The 21,571-nt window shown below is 44.8% G+C and overlaps 2 protein-coding genes across 2 annotated transcripts in view; one reads left to right on the top strand and one right to left on the bottom strand.

The window, feature by feature from the left end:
* Positions 1-1,156, bottom strand: part of IGHMBP2 (immunoglobulin mu DNA binding protein 2) — a 63,067-nt gene extending 61,911 nt beyond the window's left edge. Inside the window, exon 1 of the mRNA XM_066583210.1 lies at positions 1,006-1,156. Coding sequence (XP_066439307.1) covers positions 1,006-1,076 — 71 coding nt within the window. The 5' untranslated portion in view covers positions 1,077-1,156. The remainder of the gene's footprint in view (positions 1-1,005) is intronic.
* Positions 1,157-1,207: 51 nt separating this feature from the next.
* On the top strand, positions 1,208-19,149 carry MRPL21 (mitochondrial ribosomal protein L21). The gene is made up of 7 exons (XM_066583211.1): positions 1,208-1,336; positions 5,773-5,821; positions 7,596-7,681; positions 12,040-12,203; positions 15,221-15,273; positions 17,384-17,487; positions 19,030-19,149. Exons 1-7 carry the CDS (start codon positions 1,279-1,281, stop codon positions 19,092-19,094), a joined length of 579 nt encoding a protein of 192 aa, XP_066439308.1. The 5' UTR covers positions 1,208-1,278; the 3' UTR covers positions 19,095-19,149.
* Positions 19,150-21,571: the final 2,422 nt, after the last annotated feature.

The following is a 21,571-nucleotide window of genomic DNA, read 5'->3' as shown; positions in this document are numbered from 1 at the left end:
GCCCATCATGTCCCTGGGCAACATGATGCAACATCCCTTAGCAACAGCCCATCATGTCCCTGGGCAACATGATGCAACATCCCTTAGCAACAGCCCACCATGTCCCTGGGCAACATGATGCAACATCCCTTAGCAACAGCCCACCATGTCCCTGGGCAACATAAGGCAACGTCCCTTAGCAACAGCCCACCATGTCCCAGCACAACATGATGCAACATCCCTTAGCAACAGCCCACCATGTCCCAGCGCAACATGATGCAACATCCCTTAGCAACAGCCCACCACGTCCCTGGGCAACATGATGCAACATCCCTTAGCAACAGCCCACCATGTCCCAGGGCAACATGATGCAACATCCCTTAGCAACAACATACAGCATCCTTAGCAACAGCCCATCATGTCCCTGGGCAACATGATGCAACATCCCTTAGCAACAGCCCATCATGTCCCTGGGCAACATGATGCAACATCCCTTAGCAACAGCCCACCATGTCCCTGGGCAACATGATGCAACATCCCTTAGCAACACCCCACCACGTCCCTGGGCAACATGATGCAACATCCCTTAGCAACAGCCCACCATGTCCCCTGGGCAACGCAATGCAATGTCCTTATCAACAGCCCACCATGTCCCTGTGATCCAGCTGTGTTTCGGCCCCATGGGACTGTATAATTGGGACGCTGTCAGTGACTACTCAGCCATCCTAGAAAGGAATAGAGGAAGAATCCTGGTGAGTCCAGGATTAGAAAAAAATGACGGCTTTCTTCCAATAACAGCGCCACACCTGCCCATGGCTGTGTCTGGTATTGCAGCTTAGCTCCATTGAAATGAATGGGTAAAACCTGCAATATCCCACCCAAACTACACACTGGTGTGGCGCTGATCTTAGAGAAAAGCAGAAATGTTTTTTTTAATCCTGGACAATTCCTTTTAGAGGTGGGTGATAGTCAGTCACAGGTAAAACAAGGCAGAAGACACGAGCCGTCCTGGAGATGGCGCTGTACCTGGTCTCTTCTATTTCCGCCTCTCTTTCCTCTTGCAATAGTTCCAGCTGAGTTTTAACAAACTCCTCCATGACATGAAGGAAGGAAGGACAGGTCCGTGTGTGAGGTCTCCCCAGCTGTCAGACTCTGTCCGGTGTCACCATTCTTACTCCCCCCGCCACTTCCTGTGGGAGCGGAACGCAGCGCGCGGTCCTATTTTCTGGGGGGAGTGATTTGTAGAGCGCACACAGTGTACGGAATCTGCGGCGACGGCTGTACGGAAGGTCACACGTGATGGCTCTAGCCTGCTGCGGGCAGCTGATCAGGGCTGCGGTGACCGGGCGTGCTGCAGGTAACGGGCAGGGCGGGGGGACCTAGGACACAGCTTTCCTAGAGCCCTAAATGGCGCATGCGCCTGGCTTTCTATAGATTTGGGGCTCATTCACATGGGATAAATATGCACATTAAACTAAATTTAATTACCCATTGAAATCAATGGCGGCGCGCTTGTGTGTTTTTTTGCAGACACGTACGCAGAGCATATATGCACAAAAATAGAGTAAAGTACGCAGAGGCTCGTGTTAAGGTGCAATACCCATCGCACAGATATGTGGCGTATTAAGCCGGCCTTATGCATCTCACCATAGCAGCGATCTCGGACTACAACTCCCAGCATGTTTTGGCTGTAAGCTGTCGTTGCACGGTTGAGCTGTAGGTTTTAAATTGAAAGGGTGAAATCGGCTGCAGATCCACGCCAAAATCTGTGTGGTACTGATTTGGGGGGTAGAGTCTCCATTGAAATTCACCTCCAATACGCGGTTTGAAAATTTGCGTCGTGGAAAAAGTGATGATGCCGTTTGTCTTTTAGCATTGAAATCAATAGGAGTTCAAAATCCGCAGCAAATGCAAAAAAAAAAAAAAAAATTTTAAATCCGCGAATGTATGCGAGGCGGTCTTAAGACGGCTTCACGCAGGCGAAATTTGTGCGTTTTGAGACATACAAATATGAACCCTGTTCTTTTAAATGAGCATTTAAAAAAAAAATTCCCCATTCTGGAAACGGATCGTGGCACGTCCTATCTTTTGCACGCCCTTGGGTCACCCATCGTTTTTGGCAGGGTCCGCGGCAGCATCGCCCTGCGCACAAGGTACATGCGAGTGCGATACGTTGTCTCCCCATTGAAAACAATGGGAGAAGCTCCACGATCCGAACCGCCGCAACGAGGATCGCTGCTTCCCTGAAGTGATGCCAGGCGGTTTTGATATAAAAGTTCATTGTATCCGCAGGAAAATCGCATGTTGGCGAGCGCAGTATCTGGCGTGATTCATGGTCTAATATCGCACTCGCCCGCGTGACGTTAATCTTTGGTAGATTCTCCCCCCTCGTCAGGTCCGCCATGTGATCACACCCTGGGGCGACGTTACCACATAGCGGAAAATGGGGCGGATTGTCGGCAACGGGAAATCCACCCCAAAGTCTGCATTATTTCTGCGCCAAAACCTGCGGCATAGCTGCGGATTGTGAGGCAGATATGTAGCGAGGAGGCGGTCTGCTTGTGAACGGTTGAAATTGGATGCGGATCCACGCGAAAATCCACGTCAAACGGCGATAACGTGATGCGGGCTTTGTGTGCATTTTCGATCTTTTATATAAAACCTCTTGTTTCTTTGTGTCGTAAACACATCCGCAGTTCTGCTCCGCTGGAGTGAAGCACGAGCGTTCTTCAGCACCCGGCGACGAATACTGGCAGAATTAAAAATCGAAAACTCACCGACTTCCTCTCTAATTTGCCCGTAGCAACCAATCACAGCGCAGCTTTCACTTATACTGCTGAGGTGAAATAAAAGCTGTGCTGTGATTGGTTGCTATGGGCAACATGTTTTCTTTTGGACAGCTTTTGTAACAGTGCGGTGCTCGGCTCATTGTTGTGGAGCCCTATGTGTATTCCAGGACTGCTAGTCATAAAAACGCTGTGCAGTGCGGGTATATCACACATATTATATATATACAAGATGTGCTACGGGTGGGCATGGAGGCTCTAGTACCCTGTTGTACCACCTCCAGCTTGGATACAAGATGTGCTACGGGTGGGCATGGAGGCTCTAGAACCCTGTTGTACCACCTCTAGCTTGGATACAAGATGTGATACGGGTGGGCATGGAGGCTCTAGTACCCTGTTGTACCGCCTCTAGCTTGGATACAAGATGTGATATGGGCATGGAGGCTCTGGAACCCTGTTGTACCACCTCTAGCTTGGATACAAGATGTGATACAGGTGGGCATGAAGGCTCTAGTACCCTGTTGTACCGCCTCTAGCTTGGCTACAAGATGTGGTACAGGTGGGCATGGAGGCTCTAGTACCCTGTTGTACCACCTCTAGCTTGGATACAAGATGTGATACGGGTGGGCATGGAGGCTCTAGTACCCTGTTGTACCGCCTCTAGCTTGGCTACAGGATGTGATACAGGTGGGCATAGAGGCTCTAGTACCCTGTTGTACTGCCTCTAGCTTGGCTATAAGATGTGGTACAGGTGGGCATGGAGGCTCTAGTACCCCGTTGTACCGCCTCTAGCTTGGCTACAAGATGTGATGCGGGCAGGCATGCAGGCTCGAGTACCCTGTTGTACCACCTCTAGCTTGGATATAAGACGTGATACGGGCGGGCATGGAGGCTCTAGTACCCCGTTGTACCGCCTCTAGCTTGGATATAAGATGTGATGCAGACAGGCATGGAGACATAGAGGTTAAGATTGTGCAAACTTGTAGGCTGTGGAAGTTGGCGTCCCAAATGTTCCCCCACATGTTCTATTGGTGATAAATCTGGTGACCAGGCAGCCACAGAAGTGTGACAATGTTGTGGGGGCTCCTGTGACTCCCCTGTGTGTGCGGCTGAGCATTATCCTGCAGGAAGCCGCCATGAGAGGAACACATGTGGCCGCAGGATGTCCTGAACATATCGCTGAGCTGTCATTGTCCCTCGTACCACCACTAGGGGCGACCGACTTGTATGCGATGCCCACAGAATATCACACGAGCAGGGGGCAGTGTGCCGCGCCACAGCAAAGGCAGGATTGAGGTGCTCACCCCGAGGTCTCCAGGCGCAAACATGGCCGTCGTCGGTGCCCAAACTAAACTGGATTCTTCACTGAAGACAACCTGGATCTGCTCCATGGCAGTCCAGTGGAAGTGACAGTGGGTGTCAAAGGCAGTACATGTAGTGGGTGCAGTGAGAGAATATGTCCTTCAGCCAAGTGCCTGGTAATGGTTCAGACAGACGCAGGGGTTTAACGATGGCGCCACCTGTCTTTGGATGGCAGACAATGAAACAGTTGGAGCTGCTAGTGCTTGCCATACGATCAGATGCTCTTCTCTACTGGTGGTCTGTTGAAGGCATCCTGATCCCGGTCACCTTGTGTGACCTCACGCATCCACTGGTCCCAACACTGCCTAACAGAAAGGACAGAACGGCCGGTGGGGGACAATTCATCGCTATGACCATCCAACTTCTTGCACCCCTCTCAGACTCTGGTAATGGGGTGAAATCTCTTCTCTGCCTCGTTGAGGCGTCTAGTGGGCAACAAGCTCCACACAAGCGGAATAAGAGGTCACTACACACAAGGAGCCTCTGAGAGCCTTTTATAGGTCAAGGGGGAACCACTTTTAAGGCTCAGGTGACAAAACTGTTCATCTAAATCACACCACACTTCTAATCATTACATATCTCCCTGAGATGGCACTTTGTGCCCCAATCACAGACTACTGGCCGCCGTAAACCGTATCCTGTGATCGCACCGCATCGGGGAGTTGCTAGTTATGTAATTCTTGTTATATAATTTGTGCTGCTTGTAGGTTTTCTCCCTCGTTTTGTTTTACACCATGGGAAAAAAAACCAAGTCGTCTACATTCGGTTATCGCCCGCTCTGTTGTGGGTAGTTTCCGGCTCAAGACATGAGTAATGTCCTGTGAGGAGATAAGCGGCCGCCGCACCATGTTCTGGCCTCTTATCTCTTGCTATTATTAGACTGAGAGGACCCGTGGATAAAGCGTCCGCGAGATGCCGTTCTCCGAGTCGCAGGGCCGGCTTCCTCATAAAGTCATCCATCAGAATGTCCTGACGGTTTACAGGAAAAAACAGGAACGTCAGTAGAACGCTCCGGCGAAACCGCGTAATGACTCCTGACTGGAGCGCGGCCGCTGTCGCCGGTCGCATCTGGATGATTTATGCAACAACCTTATTTGTGTTGGCAAAATCAATACCGGCCTTATCTCCGCAATGGGAAATAAATACGCGGATGCTTCTGCGTTCTTAAATGGGCTTCAAGAGTTTAGGAAAACATGGCTGCTTTATTTAAAAAAAAAAAAAAAAAAGTGCCACTTGTGTGAATAGGCCGTGTCTGGTATTACAGCTCAGCCCCATTCGCTTGACCTTAGTGGACATGCTGGGCTCTGTAGAGCAAGAGGCGTTCTTTAACCCCATGAAGACCAGAGATTTATTTTAAATTTTTTTTTTTATATATTTTTTTTCGTCTTTTGAGCGATAATCGTTGTGTGTAACTGTACTGACATCGTGCAGTTTTCGTTAAGCCGTTGCTGATACTATTGTTTCAGCTGTATCCCCCTCCCTGAACACAGGCGAGATATGAAGAACAGAGCGGTCCAGCTGTGTTCTGCATACCCCGCTCGGAGCGCTCGGCTGTATGTGATATCAGATGATTATTGGTCATCTGATATCACTTTTATGTCACACTGGGTTATTTCTCATTTGAAATGTATCCTCTTTGTTTCAGTCTCGCTGTTCCGATGTCTGAGTTCGCAGAGTCGCTCTCTGGACCCGAGGTAAGTGGCACTTCTTCCCTCATTCACTCAGGATTAGCAGTGTTGCTGCTGGAAGGATTAGAGTTTTATACTATAATACTGTACATACTAATACCACTTGGAGGATAATTCCTGTTATTATTAAAGGGGTTGTGCCAACTATAACAGTTTTTCCCTAGGGACAGAATAAGGGCTACGCGTCTGATTGGCTAGGGTCCAACCACTGAGCCCCTCACTCATCCTTAAAAAGAGTTGGAATGAATGGAATGACAGCACACATTCTACCGCCGTTCCTTTCATTCAGAACATAGCCCCCCATCCTCATGATCGGTGTGCGCCCCAGCTGTCAAGACCCCCGCCAATCACTTATTTTGTATCCTGTGGAAGTGGCGTGCTAAACTTGGCACAAAACCATTAACCCTTTAAGCACCAGGCTGTTTCGTACCTTAAGGACCCGGACACTTTTTAGGTATTTTAGCCATGTGGTAGTTCTACTGCCCTATTTTTTTTATTTTTTATTCCGTCAACCACCAAAATGTGTTTTGCTGTGTTTTTGTTCTCCGTGACATATAGGGGTATAATTTTAATATTTTTTTTGCTGACTTTTTTTATTTTTTTATTTTTTTTTAACTAGGGGTAAATGGCTAAAAAAAATTTTTTTTTAAATTAGTATATTTCCGCTAAAATAAAGTAAGGAAATGGGTTCTTCATTTTGTTTTGGACATTTTGATATATAATATGTGTGGTTTTGGATTACAGGGTGCATACGTAACTGTTTTGGTTGGCATCAGCTTTCGGGTATTTTCTTTTTTATGTATATTGATTTTATTCTGTAATTTTTATTTTTTTTTTACTTATTTTTGTAATTACATTTTTTACCATCTATGTCCTCCATGATGTCATATAAAACCTCTGGGGAACATTCACATGTTTTTGTTTTTTTTTAATTTGACACTCTTCAACTGTAGCTGGGGCAACGGTAGGAGCCCCAGTTACAGGGAAAACATCCCGCTGTAGTGACAATAGTCACTGGCAGAGCTCATCAGGGTCTGATAGGACCCTGCAGCTCTGCTGTGACAGGGAATCCCGGCTCTCACCTGACTGCTGGCTCGCGTAGTGGAAGTTATACTTTCACTTTTTAGTACATAGCGCTCATTAAGCGTTGTGTACTAGAGAAAGGAGAAGGCAGAAAGGGTTAAAAACCGCTCCTGCCTTCTCCTCCTGGTTATCAGCTGTGACCAACAGCTGACAACCAGATAAGCTTCTCATTGATTGCAGAAGCAGGGGCTTTAATCCTTCTATCCCAGCTATATTTTTACTATGGGCTAGGATTAAAGCCCAAGACCAAGCGCCGTAAATTTACAGTGCTTGGTCCTTAATTGGGTAAAGAGAATCTGTCAACTGCTTTGAGCCCTATAAACTAAACTTTTGGGCTCTAATGGAGATGGCCAACAATGCTGGAAGCCGCGGTTACCCATGTACATAGCTTTAAAACCAGCTCTGGTTCGTACAGGAAGGGGACCCCTTTATGATGATCATACGCTCAAATTGCATGCGGAACGAGGTTGTCTGTGATCATACGTCTCATAGCCGGGGCTTCACTATATTTCTTCCAGACGGTGGCTGTGCCATAGGTGAGGCCCGCAATCTTCATGGACTATCGCTTGAGATGCCACCAATGTCTATCTTCTGACTTATGACGTCTTCTCATCCTTTGATATCACTTTTGCACTATATATTGTAACGTGTTGTTTGTACGTTTGTTACATTTGTGCTGATGTAACTTGTTTTTCAGCTACGTCCCGAAGACTTCTTTATCTGAACCACCTTGGCCCAAGATCACGCTTCCAGACCCCATTAAAGAAGCAGAAGAACACAGAGGTGGGCATGAGGAGCTGTCTTAACATGTCGCTAGCCCTGCAGTGTATATAGGGGGGCTACTATTACCCTGTACTGTTGTTCCTTTCTGTCTGAAACTTCCTGGAGTCCTTCTCCTCAGGTGGGTCATGTGATCTCATTCTGACCACTTGAGAATTACTTGGCTTTATGTTCTCTCAAGACGTTTTTCAGTTCGCATAATTCCTGTGTGATATTACATGGCCTATACCACACAAGCTCTTCATAGGGGGGACAAAAACCCTATGCTGCTGATTAGAGTCTCCTGTCACACAGTTGTAATGGAAATCACAGCTTATCCCACTGACTGTATATTTTATGGTATGTAGTTGATTTAGCTAAATGCAGAAGTGTCCTCCCAGCAGGCAGAGATGGCACTGGCTCTAGCTGGTCATGTGACAGTGTGCTGATGCATCGTGGGAGTATTAGAGCATAGAGAAATTGAGCAGGGAGAAATCTCAACGTCAAGATGATGCCTGATAAGCATCAGACAGAAACCTGCCTGTCCTATTTTTGTGCAAATATTCAATAAACTCCCAATTTTTTTTAGTTTTAGAAGAGGAAAATTGGCTTCTACCTCGTTGGGTTTTTTGCTTTTCTCTGGATCAAGATTGGGGGGAGGGGTGTGTGGAATAGGCTGGAGGAGATGGACATATAATTTTTTTTTTGGTAGCTTAATAACCTTGCTTAATAGTAACAGTATATGTGCCTGTACCAAACATGAGTTTTTTAAAAACATGAATAAAGCCTATAAATGTATTTAAATCCTTGCCCAATATTGATTATTCTATGGAGCCCATTGTTCAGGGTAATCTCCTTTCAGGACTGATTTGCATATTCAGGTTCCATATCCAAGCTGTGATGTCTGGAGCAATAACAGGCTTCCCATTTAGGATAATGAGTTTGCGGGCTAACAGAACCCCTATCAAAGCCACTAAAGGGGTTGTCCCATTGTAAAACTATTGATAATCTATCAATAGTAGATCAGCAAGGGTCTGCCGCCTGGAACCCCCGCCAATCAGATGTTTGTCTGGTGCACTGAGCTGACAGCTCCGTTTCCACTCCAGTGGCCAGGCTCGGTATTGCAGGCTAAGTTACCATTGAAGTGAATGGCTAGCCCCTGCAGTAAGAACGGAGCTGTCTGCTTACTGCAGAAATCTGCTGCATACACAAGAACACTGGCCCAGCAAACGGCTGATCTGTGCGTCGCACTCCCACTGATCTACTGTTAGCCTTTACTGCGGATAGATCATCAGTAGTTTACAACTGGACAAACCCTTTAATGACTACTACCTATATCTATGATTCTTGAATGCCATGGTTACCAAAATATGTCCAGCTAGCAATTTGCAAGAGAAAAGTAAGTCACTAAAATGTAACTTTTAAAAGTTTCCTGTTCTCCCTTCTCTATCGGCGATCAGATGATCCTACAGCATTGGATACCATGCAGTATGCCTCTGATCGTATGTCTGTGTGGCTGCAGGTGACTGCTTTAACACGGCAGCCCTTTTTCTTCCCCCAACCTAAAATAAAAAATAAAAAAACCCACCTCTGTTATTTTTCTGGCGATGTGGCTACATGAGAGCTTTGTTTGCAGGACAAGTTGCATTTTTTCAATTGTACATTAGGTACCATATAATATATTGGCAAAATTTCTGAGTTTGGCAAACTGGAAAAATAAGCAATTGCACCATTTTTGGACTGGGGGATTACAGCATTCATGGTGCGATTAAAAATGATGTGTTTTCTTTATTCTGGGGGTCAGTATGATTAGAGCGATACCAAATTTATGTATTTAAAAAAAAAAATGTTTTTGGTTCCCATGGGGGATTTGAACTTGCGATTGTTTGATCGCTTATAGACTATATTGCAATATTATGGTATTGCATTATACTGGTTTTTTTTTAAAAGGCATTCAACAGACAACCTTGGGGACCTTCAGAAGGTCTCAGGCTACCATAACACCTGAATGGCACCCTTGTGGAAGAGCCATTCACATGCCGCTGTCAGACTTTATGGCCGCATTTAAATGGTTAACGGCAGCGATTGGAGTAATCGGTGATTGCGAGTGGGAGGAGGCTGTCAGACAGCCGACAACGCCGAGTGAGCTTTTCTCCTGAGCCTGCTCCTTACAGTGACCGCTGACGTGCGCCGTACATGTACCACACGCCTTGGAAAGGGTTAAAGTGTGCTTAGCACTTTTTTTTTTTTTTTTTTTTAACTTTTGACTTGTCAGAAGTTTTGCTCAGTGTGGTTTAGCTGCTGAGACCTTTATCGATCGCCAAAAAGAATGGGCGGAGGCGCTCTGTGCCTCTTACTTCCGATCAGTACTGCTTTCTATGAGCTCATGCACTGCTTACTGAGGAGCAGGGCTGCAGAGTTGGTAAGCCGGACGTCCAACTTTCCTGTTTTGATCTCTGACTGCTTCATCCTAATATATTAATATACTAGCTTACTAAAAGTAATGGGACTTTATTTCCATATATGTTAATGCTTAGTAGGGTCTCCTTTGCCCCTAATGACATCGGATACGCTCTGTGGCATACTTTCTACCAACGTCTGATACACTTTAGCTGGTATTTCCTTCAATTCATCCTGCAAATGTCTGGTGAGTTCTTTCAAAGAGAATTGATGCTATTCATATTTCCTCATCTGTTGTTCAGGTTGCAAGTGCAATTGTGGAGCATCCATATCCTCAAACCAACGTAAAACAGTGTGGATTTGTGACATTTGAGGCACACTTTTTGGGAATGGTCAGCCATACTTCCAACAGAGTATTACCACATTGTAAGCAGCACATTATTGTCCACAATGTCAGGGTACACCTCCGTGTTCATGGTTCTTGTGACTACAAGCAATGGACTAAGACCATGCCACGTAATACATCCCCAGATCATAACGCAGCCTCCACCGTACTTAACTGTTGACACAACACACTCGGGCAAAAGATGGCATCCACCACACCCAGGTATCTCCATCTGGTTTGAAGATGGAGTAGTGTGATCAGTCACTACATAGAACATCCTTTCACTTCTCAACTGTCAAATGACTACGCTCCTTGCACCATTGTATATGGACCGATGCATCTTCTTTGAGAGAACTTGTTAGGTATTTGCAGAATGAATGGAGGGAAATACCATCTGAAGTGTTTCGGGTATTAGTAGAAAGTATGACACAGAGAGCATCCAATGTAATTGGAGCCAAAGGAGCCCCACTAAGTATTAATAAATATATAATAAATTCTACTTTTGATTTTTGCTCGTGTCCAATTACTTTTGGTAGGATAGTGTATGTAATCTGGAGTTGGAGTCGGTATTAGAGATGAGCGAGTATACTCGCTAAGGCACATTACTCGAGCGAGTAGTGCCTTAGCCGAGTATCTCCCCGCTCGTCTCTAAAGATCCGGGGGCTGGTGCGGGTGACAGGTGAGTTGCGCGGGGGGGTGAGAGGGAGATCTCCCCTCCGTTCCTCCCCGCTCTCCCCTGCCGCTCCCCACCGGCCCCCGAATCTTTAGAGACGAGCGGGGAGATACTCGGCTAAGGCACTACTCACTCGAGTAATGTGCCTTAGCGAGTATACTCGCTCATCTCTAGTCGGTATATTTCGCCCCAACTCCACCCAAAACTGATTCCAACTCCACAGTCCTGCAAAGGAGTGATGAGCAGAGCCAATTAAAAAGAATTAGTAAGGCTATAAATGCTTCTGCTCCTTCATTTTTGTGATCATTTGGTATCTAAATACCCGGACCATGACCGATCAAAACATGCCAATACGACCTATCAAAAGTTTTTAAAGAATGGTAAGTACAAGTATAGTGCAAAATGTTTTACCCCAGGTGTTCCCTCCATTCACAATCCCTAGGTTATGCTTTGGCCCCGTCCTGTGACCGTTCCCTGCAGCACTGTCCTGCTGACGTAATGTCCATGTCTAAGCTATGACGACTTGTATACAGCTACAATGAGTCAACAAGTCGATTACACTGTAAATGACCCTAGGACGTGGTATTTTTATCCTAGTCGCTATCCCTCAGGTCTTCCCCATTCGCTGCCCTGGTAATGGGATGCGTCTGTCTGAACTGGAAACACTGTGACAGTGTTGATCCCCACATGATAATATTTAGAGAGTCCAGTAACATGCTTATCTTACCAGCAGTAACAGACAGCCTTGCGTCATCCTCCTGCTCTACGTGCTGCGCCAATGTTTATGTTGCTTTGAAAGTACAATGAAAACTTGAAAGCTCGCCGTTTTTGGCGTATCTAATCCTGCCGGTGTTTTCCGTGCTAATTAATATTTGTTGTTTCTGCCTTTTTTCATACTGTTTTTTTTTTTTATCTTTCTCTTAGAGCTCGTTGAGAAGGTAAACAGCCTGATCGCCACCGGGCAGTTCGGACGGCTCTTCGCCGTCGTCCACTTCGCAAGCAAACAATGGAAAGTAACCAACGAAGACATTCTTTTAATTGACGGCTTCGTCGACGCACAATGCGGGGAGAGGATCAGGCTGGAAAAGGTAGGCTATTGCAGATTGTGTATATATATATATATGATTAGGTGTACATAGCAAAACAAGCATATCCTTATAGCTATAATTGCAAGAAAAAGTAAGTGAACCCTTGGGAATTGCCTGTATTCTGCATTGATTGCTAATAAAATGTGGTCGCCAACACAAATAGGAGTCAACTAATAAAAAAAAAAAGCAAACAGTCGTACCATTCATGTCTTTTATTGAGCACATCGAATAACCCTCCGCAGGGCGGGGAGGAAAAGTAAGTAAACTCTTCAATTTTAACCCTTTCCAATCTGATTTCCCCCCACCATCCGCACACTCCCCAGCTCTTATTTATTTTGGGTGGGAAAGCGTGTTGTGGATTTTTTTTTTGGAATTGCTGAACAGAAACGCATAAAAAAATTATTTCATGACTATTTTAATAATTTTTTTTGAAAATTAAATGTGAGTTATGAGTGTTTCACGTCGGGAAGATCATTTGTAGTAATCCTGTAGATATATGTATATTGATAGAACACACATTTATAGAATAAGACTGTATTCGATTCTAATTTCTCTAACGATAGATGCCAATCGGAGGCATCCTATAACTGCATACACTATGCAGGACAGAGCTCTGACATCGGAGCTCTCTTCTGCATAGTGTTAGAAACGTGTATCGGACCTCGTCCGACATGGGAGCTATGCAGGGAAATCTCAATGTGGGATGAGGTCCGAGACTGGATTGGAAAGGGGTCATAACTAGAGATGAGCGAACGTACTCGGATAAGCACTACTTAGATCTTTCTCTCCTTCTCTCCCGCCCGCTCTGCCCCGCTCCCCGCTGCGACTCACCTGTCAGCAGCGGAGCGCCCCGAATCTTTCAGGACGAGCGGCGAGATACTCGGATAAAGCACATTACTCGGACGAGTAGTGCTTATCCGAGTACGTTCGCTCATCTCTAGTAATAACCTGCAGATCAGCCAGGTCACCTCTACCAAACCTCCCCTATAGCTGCAAATACAATATTGCAGCGGAATTTTGACCTAGTCCTCTTTGCGAATATATTCTATATACAGATTGCTGCCATGTACTATTTAGCTGACCTGCAGTAGAAAAATGCCGCAGCAATCTACTACAGAACCGCGTCCCTTTTTAGTAACACAGGCACGTGCAGCGGTTCAGCCTCATGTGACGACTTTCTCAAACCATTTGCGTGTTTCAGCCGCATCTAGGCATCCGTAATATAGACATGTGCTTTGGCCTCATAACTTGAATTCCAAACACCGTAGATTCCTACAATGCTCAGAATTTGGGTCAGGACACCTGCATTCGGGCCGGGATCCCGTCCATATTGCGGATGCATATATGCAGCCAGAATACGATGGTGTCACTGGCTTAAGACCTCAGATTAGGTTTTACCATTGAACCATTGACCATTTTCAATAAGGCTAGTTTCACATGGCCGAGGGCGATATCTGGCAGTGAATCACGACCGGATGACGGCCTCGCGATCCATGTGAAAGTCCTGTGGTTGCGAGGCAGTTTCATGTGAAAGCAGCCTCACATCCACAGGGATGCAGGGAATCCCCCGCCGCAGCTGACACAACCGCAGCAGAGGATCATGGAGTTCTCCCATTGTTCTTGCAATGCACAAATCTTGTGCGAATTTTTTTTTTTTTTTTTCTTGTCGCCTGTGTGAAACCGGCCTATGTGTGATCTGGAGTTATTCTGTTGTATGAACTTGCCATTGGCTGAACCAGGACCTCGTTCCTCGTTGGGCATCTAGTACATGGCTTATTTGACCATCATTGGTGTACTACTGGGCTGCATTTTTCTTATTTATTGTAGTTCGGTCACAAAAAACTTATTAACCACTTAAGGACTTATGATTTTTTTTTGAAGGTATGGGAAAAGCTGAAAATAAACGGTTATTTTTTCCATCACTGTAGCTGCTCGTATTGCAGCTTCATCCAGTCCCTCGAATAGGACTGAGCTTTATATAAGCCGGGTGAATCGGGCACAATACCAGGCACGATTCTGTTTGTTTCCTATTGGGGGTGCTCTGCACCCCCTTCAAAGAAAGGGCTGACTGTAGGGACTGGGTGTCAGACCACCAACAATCTGACTTTTTTTTTTTTCCACTCCTTTTACATTTTTACTATCTATTGTGAAGACCTACTGTAAGTGAATAATTAGCGGTTTTTGTATTTATGGAACTGCCCTGATGCTACATAAGATACCAGGACAGCAGTTTACACTTAGGCCTTATTCACACAAGTGTGTCCAATTTTGGTTTCTGCGAAACGGACTGATAATGCTTGTGTACGTCCATGCAGCCTCTCATCGATTGCAGTGGCGGGCAGTGTATCCCTGGCAAGTAGCGCATATTAATAGGATTCCGATGCTGGACTGGCACCATACTGATAGCAGAGAATGGGAAAAGCAGCTTGGCAGCAGTAGATTCACACCATTCCCCATGTCTGAACTTGCTACAAATTCAATTTATTGAAATGGTTATTATCCTAATCTATGGAGCCTCCTGTAAGAGCTCTTTAAATGCTAATATTGTTATTACGATTCACAATGGGCTTTTCTGGGAAGTTTGGTTAATTTTATGACATTTATTTAGCTGTACTCTGGGGTGGGGGTGGGGTGCAAAAATAGTATTATAAAAAAAAAAAAGGGATGCTCACCTCTCCGATCCAACACTAAAGCTTCAGTCGTCTCCTAGTCTTTGTTTCCAAGTGGCCAGCATGTTACAATTGCACTTGCATGACATTGCCACTCACGATGGTAGCCAAGCAGTCGTCAGGTGTGGTGTGTGACTGCTGCGGCCACTGGTTAGATGCAGCACTCATGTACCACAAGGACCAGAGAGACCGCCGGTAGATATGGAGGATTGGAAAGGTATGCCTTTTAAATTCTATAGCATTTGGTGCCCAGTTGTTTTATTGGTTGAAGAACCCCTTTAAATCTTATAGTTATGGATAAGTCATTTGATTGGACAGTTCAGATCTTGGCCTATTTGTTTCTTTTAGGTTTTACTACTTGGCAGTGATGATTTTACGTTGGTAGGAAAGCCTCTCCTTGGGTAAGTGCATCATTGTGTTCAGTAGAAACAAGGTGTTCCTGTAGTGATGGCAGACCTTGAAGTAGGGTTCACCACGTTGCTGATGGGTAATGCTAGGAAACTTTACGGCACAGATGGAAAGTGGGGTGAAAAGTATTATAAGTGTAAAATAAGTTTTGTAGTTGTATGATTTAAGTGCAGGAACAGCCAATAGTTTGTCAACAAGGTCTTCTGCAATGTAAAGCTGTGCACAGAAGATGCATTGGCACTTAGCAGCAATTCGCTTGGCGTCCATTGTCCAACTGTACCCATTATACCCAGGGTGAAGTCCTTCTCAGGCATAGCATAAACTATCTCCTCCAGCTTCCTCCAAATGTAAAGTGGCGTGTGATCCGGTGAACAAGCTGGCCGTGCAGTTTTGCGTCTTTGCTGTGCGATGATGCAGCCCACGTCATTTAGCCGGCCTCGAATGGATTGCAGATGGGGGAATGTTGTACAGCGTGTTGCGTAATGAGCTACAGATATCGTTCTTCATTGAGGCTTTCCTCACAAAGGACCGGACCCATTATCTGTTGGCAGAATATGCCTAGCCAGACGTTCATGCCGAGCTGTCAGCGGTGGTGACATGCCAACCGACCCATGTTGATCATCCTTGTTGAGTACCCCATCTTGGCTGAATCCATCTTGTGCCGCCATCCAAAGCAGCCAGTCACTGTAAATGCAACGCTCTACATCTCCAGGATAAAGTTACTGCTGTGGGGTTTTATGATGAAGATTGTTGTTCTTCAGAATCGGATGTTCTTAGGAAAACCATTGTGCTGATGCCTGAATGTTGGCCGGGGGATTTGGTTAAAAAAAAAAGCCCAAACTGCAGCTGTGTAGCCACATGGTTGCCAATGCCATCTTGGGTGGTTTCCGGCACAGTACGGAGCATTCTGTCCTGTCAGGTCAATTTTTTGGATAAGTCGATTGATAAGCATCTGTGATATTCTTGGATGATTCGGGTACTTTTCTTCAAACACATTTTCTGCCCCTTTAGCATTTCATTATTAGATCCTAAAACCGTGTTCGTGTATGGCATTGTTTACTGCTTGTCACTGCACCATCAGCTCCACCAGACAGCAGCGCGCTCGCCCCAAAAAGGGCAATCCCACCAAGATGGGTCCATGAAGTAGTCAGTGACCAGGGTTGGAGGATCAAAGTGAGCCGGCAGATATCACAAGACCGCAAAAAGCACAAACTGGCAACAAGAACCAGGCATGGCCCAGGACTATGACTCGCACTTTTCTAGGCGGGGGTTCTGGTTTAAATAGGCAGCAGGGGAACTTCAATGGATTTCAGATGAGGCAAGAAAAAAGCCAACAAAAAAAAATTATTGAAAATACCTGAATAAAGTGTGATTGTTCTCAGCAGGAGAAACCAAGTAATACTTGAGTTTGACAGCTCGACAGCACCAGCAATGCGGTGAACCCTGGGATAGCTTTTGTTAGAACTGCGCCCTATACTATAACTCTGTTGTTCCTCCTGGAACTGTATGACTAAATTTGACAACCAGGTGTTCTAATACATTTTGTCACTTGGGCATGTCCCCTTTAGTAGCACATTGTCACAGCTCATAAAGACACATGCAATGGACAAGGGACATGGCAACACCTTTTCTAGGAGGAATAACCTATAAGGGCCCAACACAGAGTTGTGGAAAAATATGGTTCAAAATTAATGTTTTTTTGGGGGTAGCAAATATATGGTTGTGCTGAAAAATATCTCATTTCGCAGAAAAACTGTGTTGAACATTTTGTGATATTTGTATTAAAGAGATTGTCCCACCAAAAATAAATTATTCCTTATCCACAGGGCAGGGAATAACTGTCTGATAGGTGTGGGTCAAGTCATCGGGTCTCTCCAGCAGTCCTGTTTTAAAAGGACTATCGCTCAATTCATTTGGGGACCGGCAGCATCCCAGTTTTTGGAACTGGCGGAAGTGACAGCTAACGGCCCCCCACCGGTCATCTAGTTATCACCTGTCCTGTGGACAGAAGATGGCCTTTCTTGGTGGCTACAGAACAGCTCTGTTCTGAACTTGTGTTATACATTTCCCGGGTGTGACGGTCTGTTTGTGACTCTACTGTAGGAAAGACTTGGTAAGAGTTGAAGCAACCGTGATCGAAAAAACAGAATCCTATCCAAAGATTAATGTGAAGTTTTGGAGACGCCACCGATACGAGAAGAGGAAGAGTAAGTTATGTTTAATCTACGTGGCTCATTGTGCTCCCCAAAAAGACTCCACTTCATAGATGCCTCAGAAGGGCTCTCGGTGCAATTCAGTGGATTGTTCTATTTTTTTATATGCTTTGTATCTCAGGCTTACAGAATGTATTGGTGTAATTGAACCAAACCTGGTGGTAATACTATCCAGGATATGCAGAAGAGATCCATGGGAAAAATAAATCTCAACCACCGGCCAAGTTGGCGAGAAGCTTTCCTAACACAAATAACAAATGCTGGAGAAACCGCGGGCCAGAGGGTACAAGTCACCATATTCTCTGGAGCCGCCCTCCTATTAAAACCTACTGGAGAGTTGTCTTCCAGACCCATCAGGATGTAACGAGCATTGTGAGCCCTCTATGCCCAAAACTAGCCTTACTGCTCCTGGATTGTAATCCTTTACCCTTGCAGTATCGGAAATGGGTCTGTCACTTTCTTTTAGCTGCTAAATTTGCCTTAACTAGTAAATCTAATCTTTCCCCTAGTATCAAAGATTGACATGATAAACGATCGTTATGCATACGAGAAGATTTATGCTAGATCTAATGATAACTTCCCTAAGTTCAATTGTATATCTGATGTACACTGTTTGTCGGCATTTAAGGCCTGATGACTGACAAATCTTCTTTTGTCAACACGCGTACTACAAGCTATGTACTAAACTTTATAATCCTGTACAATTCCAATAAAAAACATGTGGGGGGAATAAAAACCTCAAGACCCAGGACTTCTACAGCTGTTGTTGAGATGTCTATGAAAATCCCGTTTCTGGTGGTGAGACTTGTAACTAAATAGTTTTTTCACATGGATTGCTTCCTCATGTCCTGGATAGTAGTATTACCAAGTTTGGTTCAATTACGCCCAGTAGATGTATCTCTAGACCTCTCGGAATAGGGATACTTTAAATATGATCATCCTGTACATTACATCGGACACCCCTCTTAAACTCTGCCTAACTTTAGGGAACTCCATAATTGGAGAACTAGTTGTCACACAACCCTTTTGAAAGTTTTAGGCTGGGTTCACACAGGGCGTAATTGCCGCGGAATGTTCATGCGGACTTTCTGCATGGAAATTCCACCTGCGGCTTTAATCCCAGTATTAGCCTGCAAAGTGGACGAGATTTGCAATCCCGTCCATACACTGCGGCTAAGCCGCGCTGAAGTTGACATATGAGGCGGAATTCAAAGACTCAGCATGTCAATCCTTTACCTGTTTCCGCAGCAGCTGCTCTCCTCTCTATGGGGAGAGATAGCCGCAGTGGAATGCAGGCGGTGAAGCCGCTCCAAAATCTGCCGCGAAAGGCCACTGGTTTTAAAGCTGCATTTCTCCCATGGAAATCTCGCGGTCATTCCGTGGGATTTCAGTCAAGTGTGAACCCAGCCTTATAAACTTGCACAGCAGCTTTCAGATGCTCGTGTTTATTTTGGTTGGTTGACTGTTTCAGAGGTCTAAGATTAAAGAAGCAACTGTCGCATTTCTACAATGATTATTTTTTTTTCTTTTTTCCAGTAACGAGGTCCACACAGACGATTCTGAGGATCAATACCATTGAAATTGCTCCGGTCCTATCGTGACTGTATATATTTTTTTTACTATAATTTTGGTTATTAAAGATGTATGAAGAATACAGTGTGCGTTTCTTACTGGCTTTTGAATGTGCCGTTCACTGTTTGCAAGACTAGAAATCGTCATCGGCTCGTTCACTTTTCATTTAGTTTTTAAGCAGCGCTCGTTCAGCGTTTCATGTAGGTATGTGACGCCCAAACGAGAAGTGAACCACCCTCATTGAACGAGTCAACAATGAATCTGCCTGTCTAAATGGGCTACCCAACAGCGAACATCGTCACCAGCTCGTTCACTCCATGCTTGTTCAGTGTAAGAAGAGCATTAGGCATTGTGGACGCAGCAGACATTCTGTACTCCGTCAAACAGCGCTCGGTCAGGTGCTGAATTTGCATTGTTTTACTCCATAATACGACTTCCAAAGGAGCATGATTTTTTTTCTGTATTAAACTCCTACTAAGGACTTCTTCACACGACCGTGTATGCACAGCTACTGTGTTTCCCTGAAAATAAGACTGTCTTACATTAATTTTTTGCCCGGGGTCTTATTTTCGGGGGGATGTCTTTTACTTACCTAGCAGGTGCCATCCAGGTCCCTCCTGCTGGAACTGCGGAGACCAGCAGGCTTCTTTGCAGTTCTCAGTGCCGACAGAAGATCGCTTACTGGTAATGGGGTTTCTAAACCACACCCCACCAAGCGATTGGTCTCATTGGTTTATCAAGCGCTGCAGTGATTGGCTGAGTTCAATTTGTTCATTCTGACGAGTGTGTTTTGCGCGAGCAGATAAAAGTAGAACCTGCTCTGTTTTCTTGCATTTTGCACAACCCTTAGTCAATGGGAGGTGCGCAAATACACAGGGAGAGACGTAAAACTGCACAAAATGTGGGGAAAAGGAACACATCTGGACTTCATAAAGCTTAAATTGCAATTTAATCCACAGAGCACTTTGGCCCTCCGCATGTTCATACAATGAAGAAAAACACAGAAGCACACATAAGTATAAAAACACATTACTCAAAGAAATCCTCACATAATCAGGAGTCCCTGAGAGCCTAATCCAAATAGATGTGTACTGCTATATATGTCCAGGGCAATAGCCATCAATGCATCTCCAGTATAACCCCCATTCAAGAGGAAATAGTAAAGTGCAGGTCACAGATAATGCTAAGCATTTAACCCCTTAGTGACTAAGCCTGTTTGCGCCTTAATGACCAGGCCAAATTTTGCAAATCCGACACGTGTCAATTTAGCATGGAAAAACACCAGAAAGGTTTTGCATATCCAAGCGATTCTGACATTGTTTTTTTGCCACATGTTGTACTTCATTTAAGCGGAAAAAAAGACCGATAGAATTTGTGTTTATTTATTAAAAGCGCCTAAATTGGGGAAATTTTGAAAAAATCGTCATTTTTTCACATTTCCAACTGCAATATCTCAAATATGTGCAAACATAATATAGAAATTTTTGCTAAGATATATATTTCCATCCGTTTACTTTATTTTGGGCGCACATTGGAAAAATTTTCGGTTTTTTTAACCATTTAGGAGACGTACAAATTTAACATTACTTTTCAGCATTTTGAGGAACACTTTGTTTTCCTACACCAAACCAAGATTGGAAAGGCTCATAGGAGTCAAAATGATAGATACCCCCACAAGTGACCCCATTTTAAAAACTACACCCTTTAACGTATTCACTGAGGGGGGTCATGAGTGTTTTAACCCCACAATTTTTTTTAGGAGTCAATGCAATTTAGAAGAGGAAAAACTAAAATTTCATATTTTTGCAAATATGTCATTTTAAAGACAGGAATTTTTTCTATAGTACACATGAAAATGAGGATTTGCACCCCAGAATGGATAAGCCTGTTTGTCCTGTGCTCAGAAACATACCCATTGTGGCCCTAGTATTACGTCTGTATGCACAATGGGGCCCAAAATGAAAGGAGCAATCAGTGGCTTTCGGAACAGAAATTTTGCTTGAAGGAGATTTAGGCTCTATTGCACACTTGTAGAGCCATTGAGTGACCAAAACGATGGAGAACGCCCACAAGTGACCCCATTTTGAAAAGTAGACCCCTTAACGAATTTATCTAGGGGTACGATGACTTTTTTAACTTCACAGTTTTTAAATGAATCTAAGCCAAGCCGAAGGAAAATTACGATTTTCATTTTTTTTGGTAATTCTGTCAATTTAAAAGCAGTTTTTTTTTGTACAGCACATATATGAATGAAGACTTGCACCCCAAAATGGATACCCCTGTTTGTCCTGTGCTAAGAAACATACCCATTGTGGCCCTAATCATATGTCTGGATGCACAATGGGGCCCAAAATGAAAGGAGCAACCGGTGGCTTTCGGAACAGAAATTTTGCTTGAAGGAGATTTAGGCTCTATTGCACACTTGTAGAGCCATTGAGTGACCAAAACGATGGAGAACGCCCACAAGTGACCCCATTTTGAAAAGTAGACCCCTTAACGAATTTTT

This window comes from Eleutherodactylus coqui, chromosome 11 (assembly GCF_035609145.1).
Source record: "Eleutherodactylus coqui strain aEleCoq1 chromosome 11, aEleCoq1.hap1, whole genome shotgun sequence".
Lineage (NCBI taxonomy): Eukaryota > Metazoa > Chordata > Amphibia > Anura > Eleutherodactylidae > Eleutherodactylus > Eleutherodactylus coqui.
Note: the sequence above shows the minus strand (reverse complement) of the source record. Positions and strands in the feature narration are given on the sequence as shown.

Excerpts from the sequence above, each read along its gene's own strand:
- MRPL21 (XM_066583211.1), top strand. The coding sequence starts at position 1,279 with ATGGCTCTAGCCTGCTGCGGGCAGCTGATCAGGGCTGCGGTGACCGGG. Across the intron at positions 1,337-5,772 it reads GGTGACCGGGCGTGCTGCAG|TCTCGCTGTTCCGATGTCTG; the intron begins GTAACGGGCAGG and ends TCTTTGTTTCAG. Across the intron at positions 17,488-19,029 it reads CCGATACGAGAAGAGGAAGA|TAACGAGGTCCACACAGACG; the intron begins GTAAGTTATGTT and ends TCTTTTTTCCAG.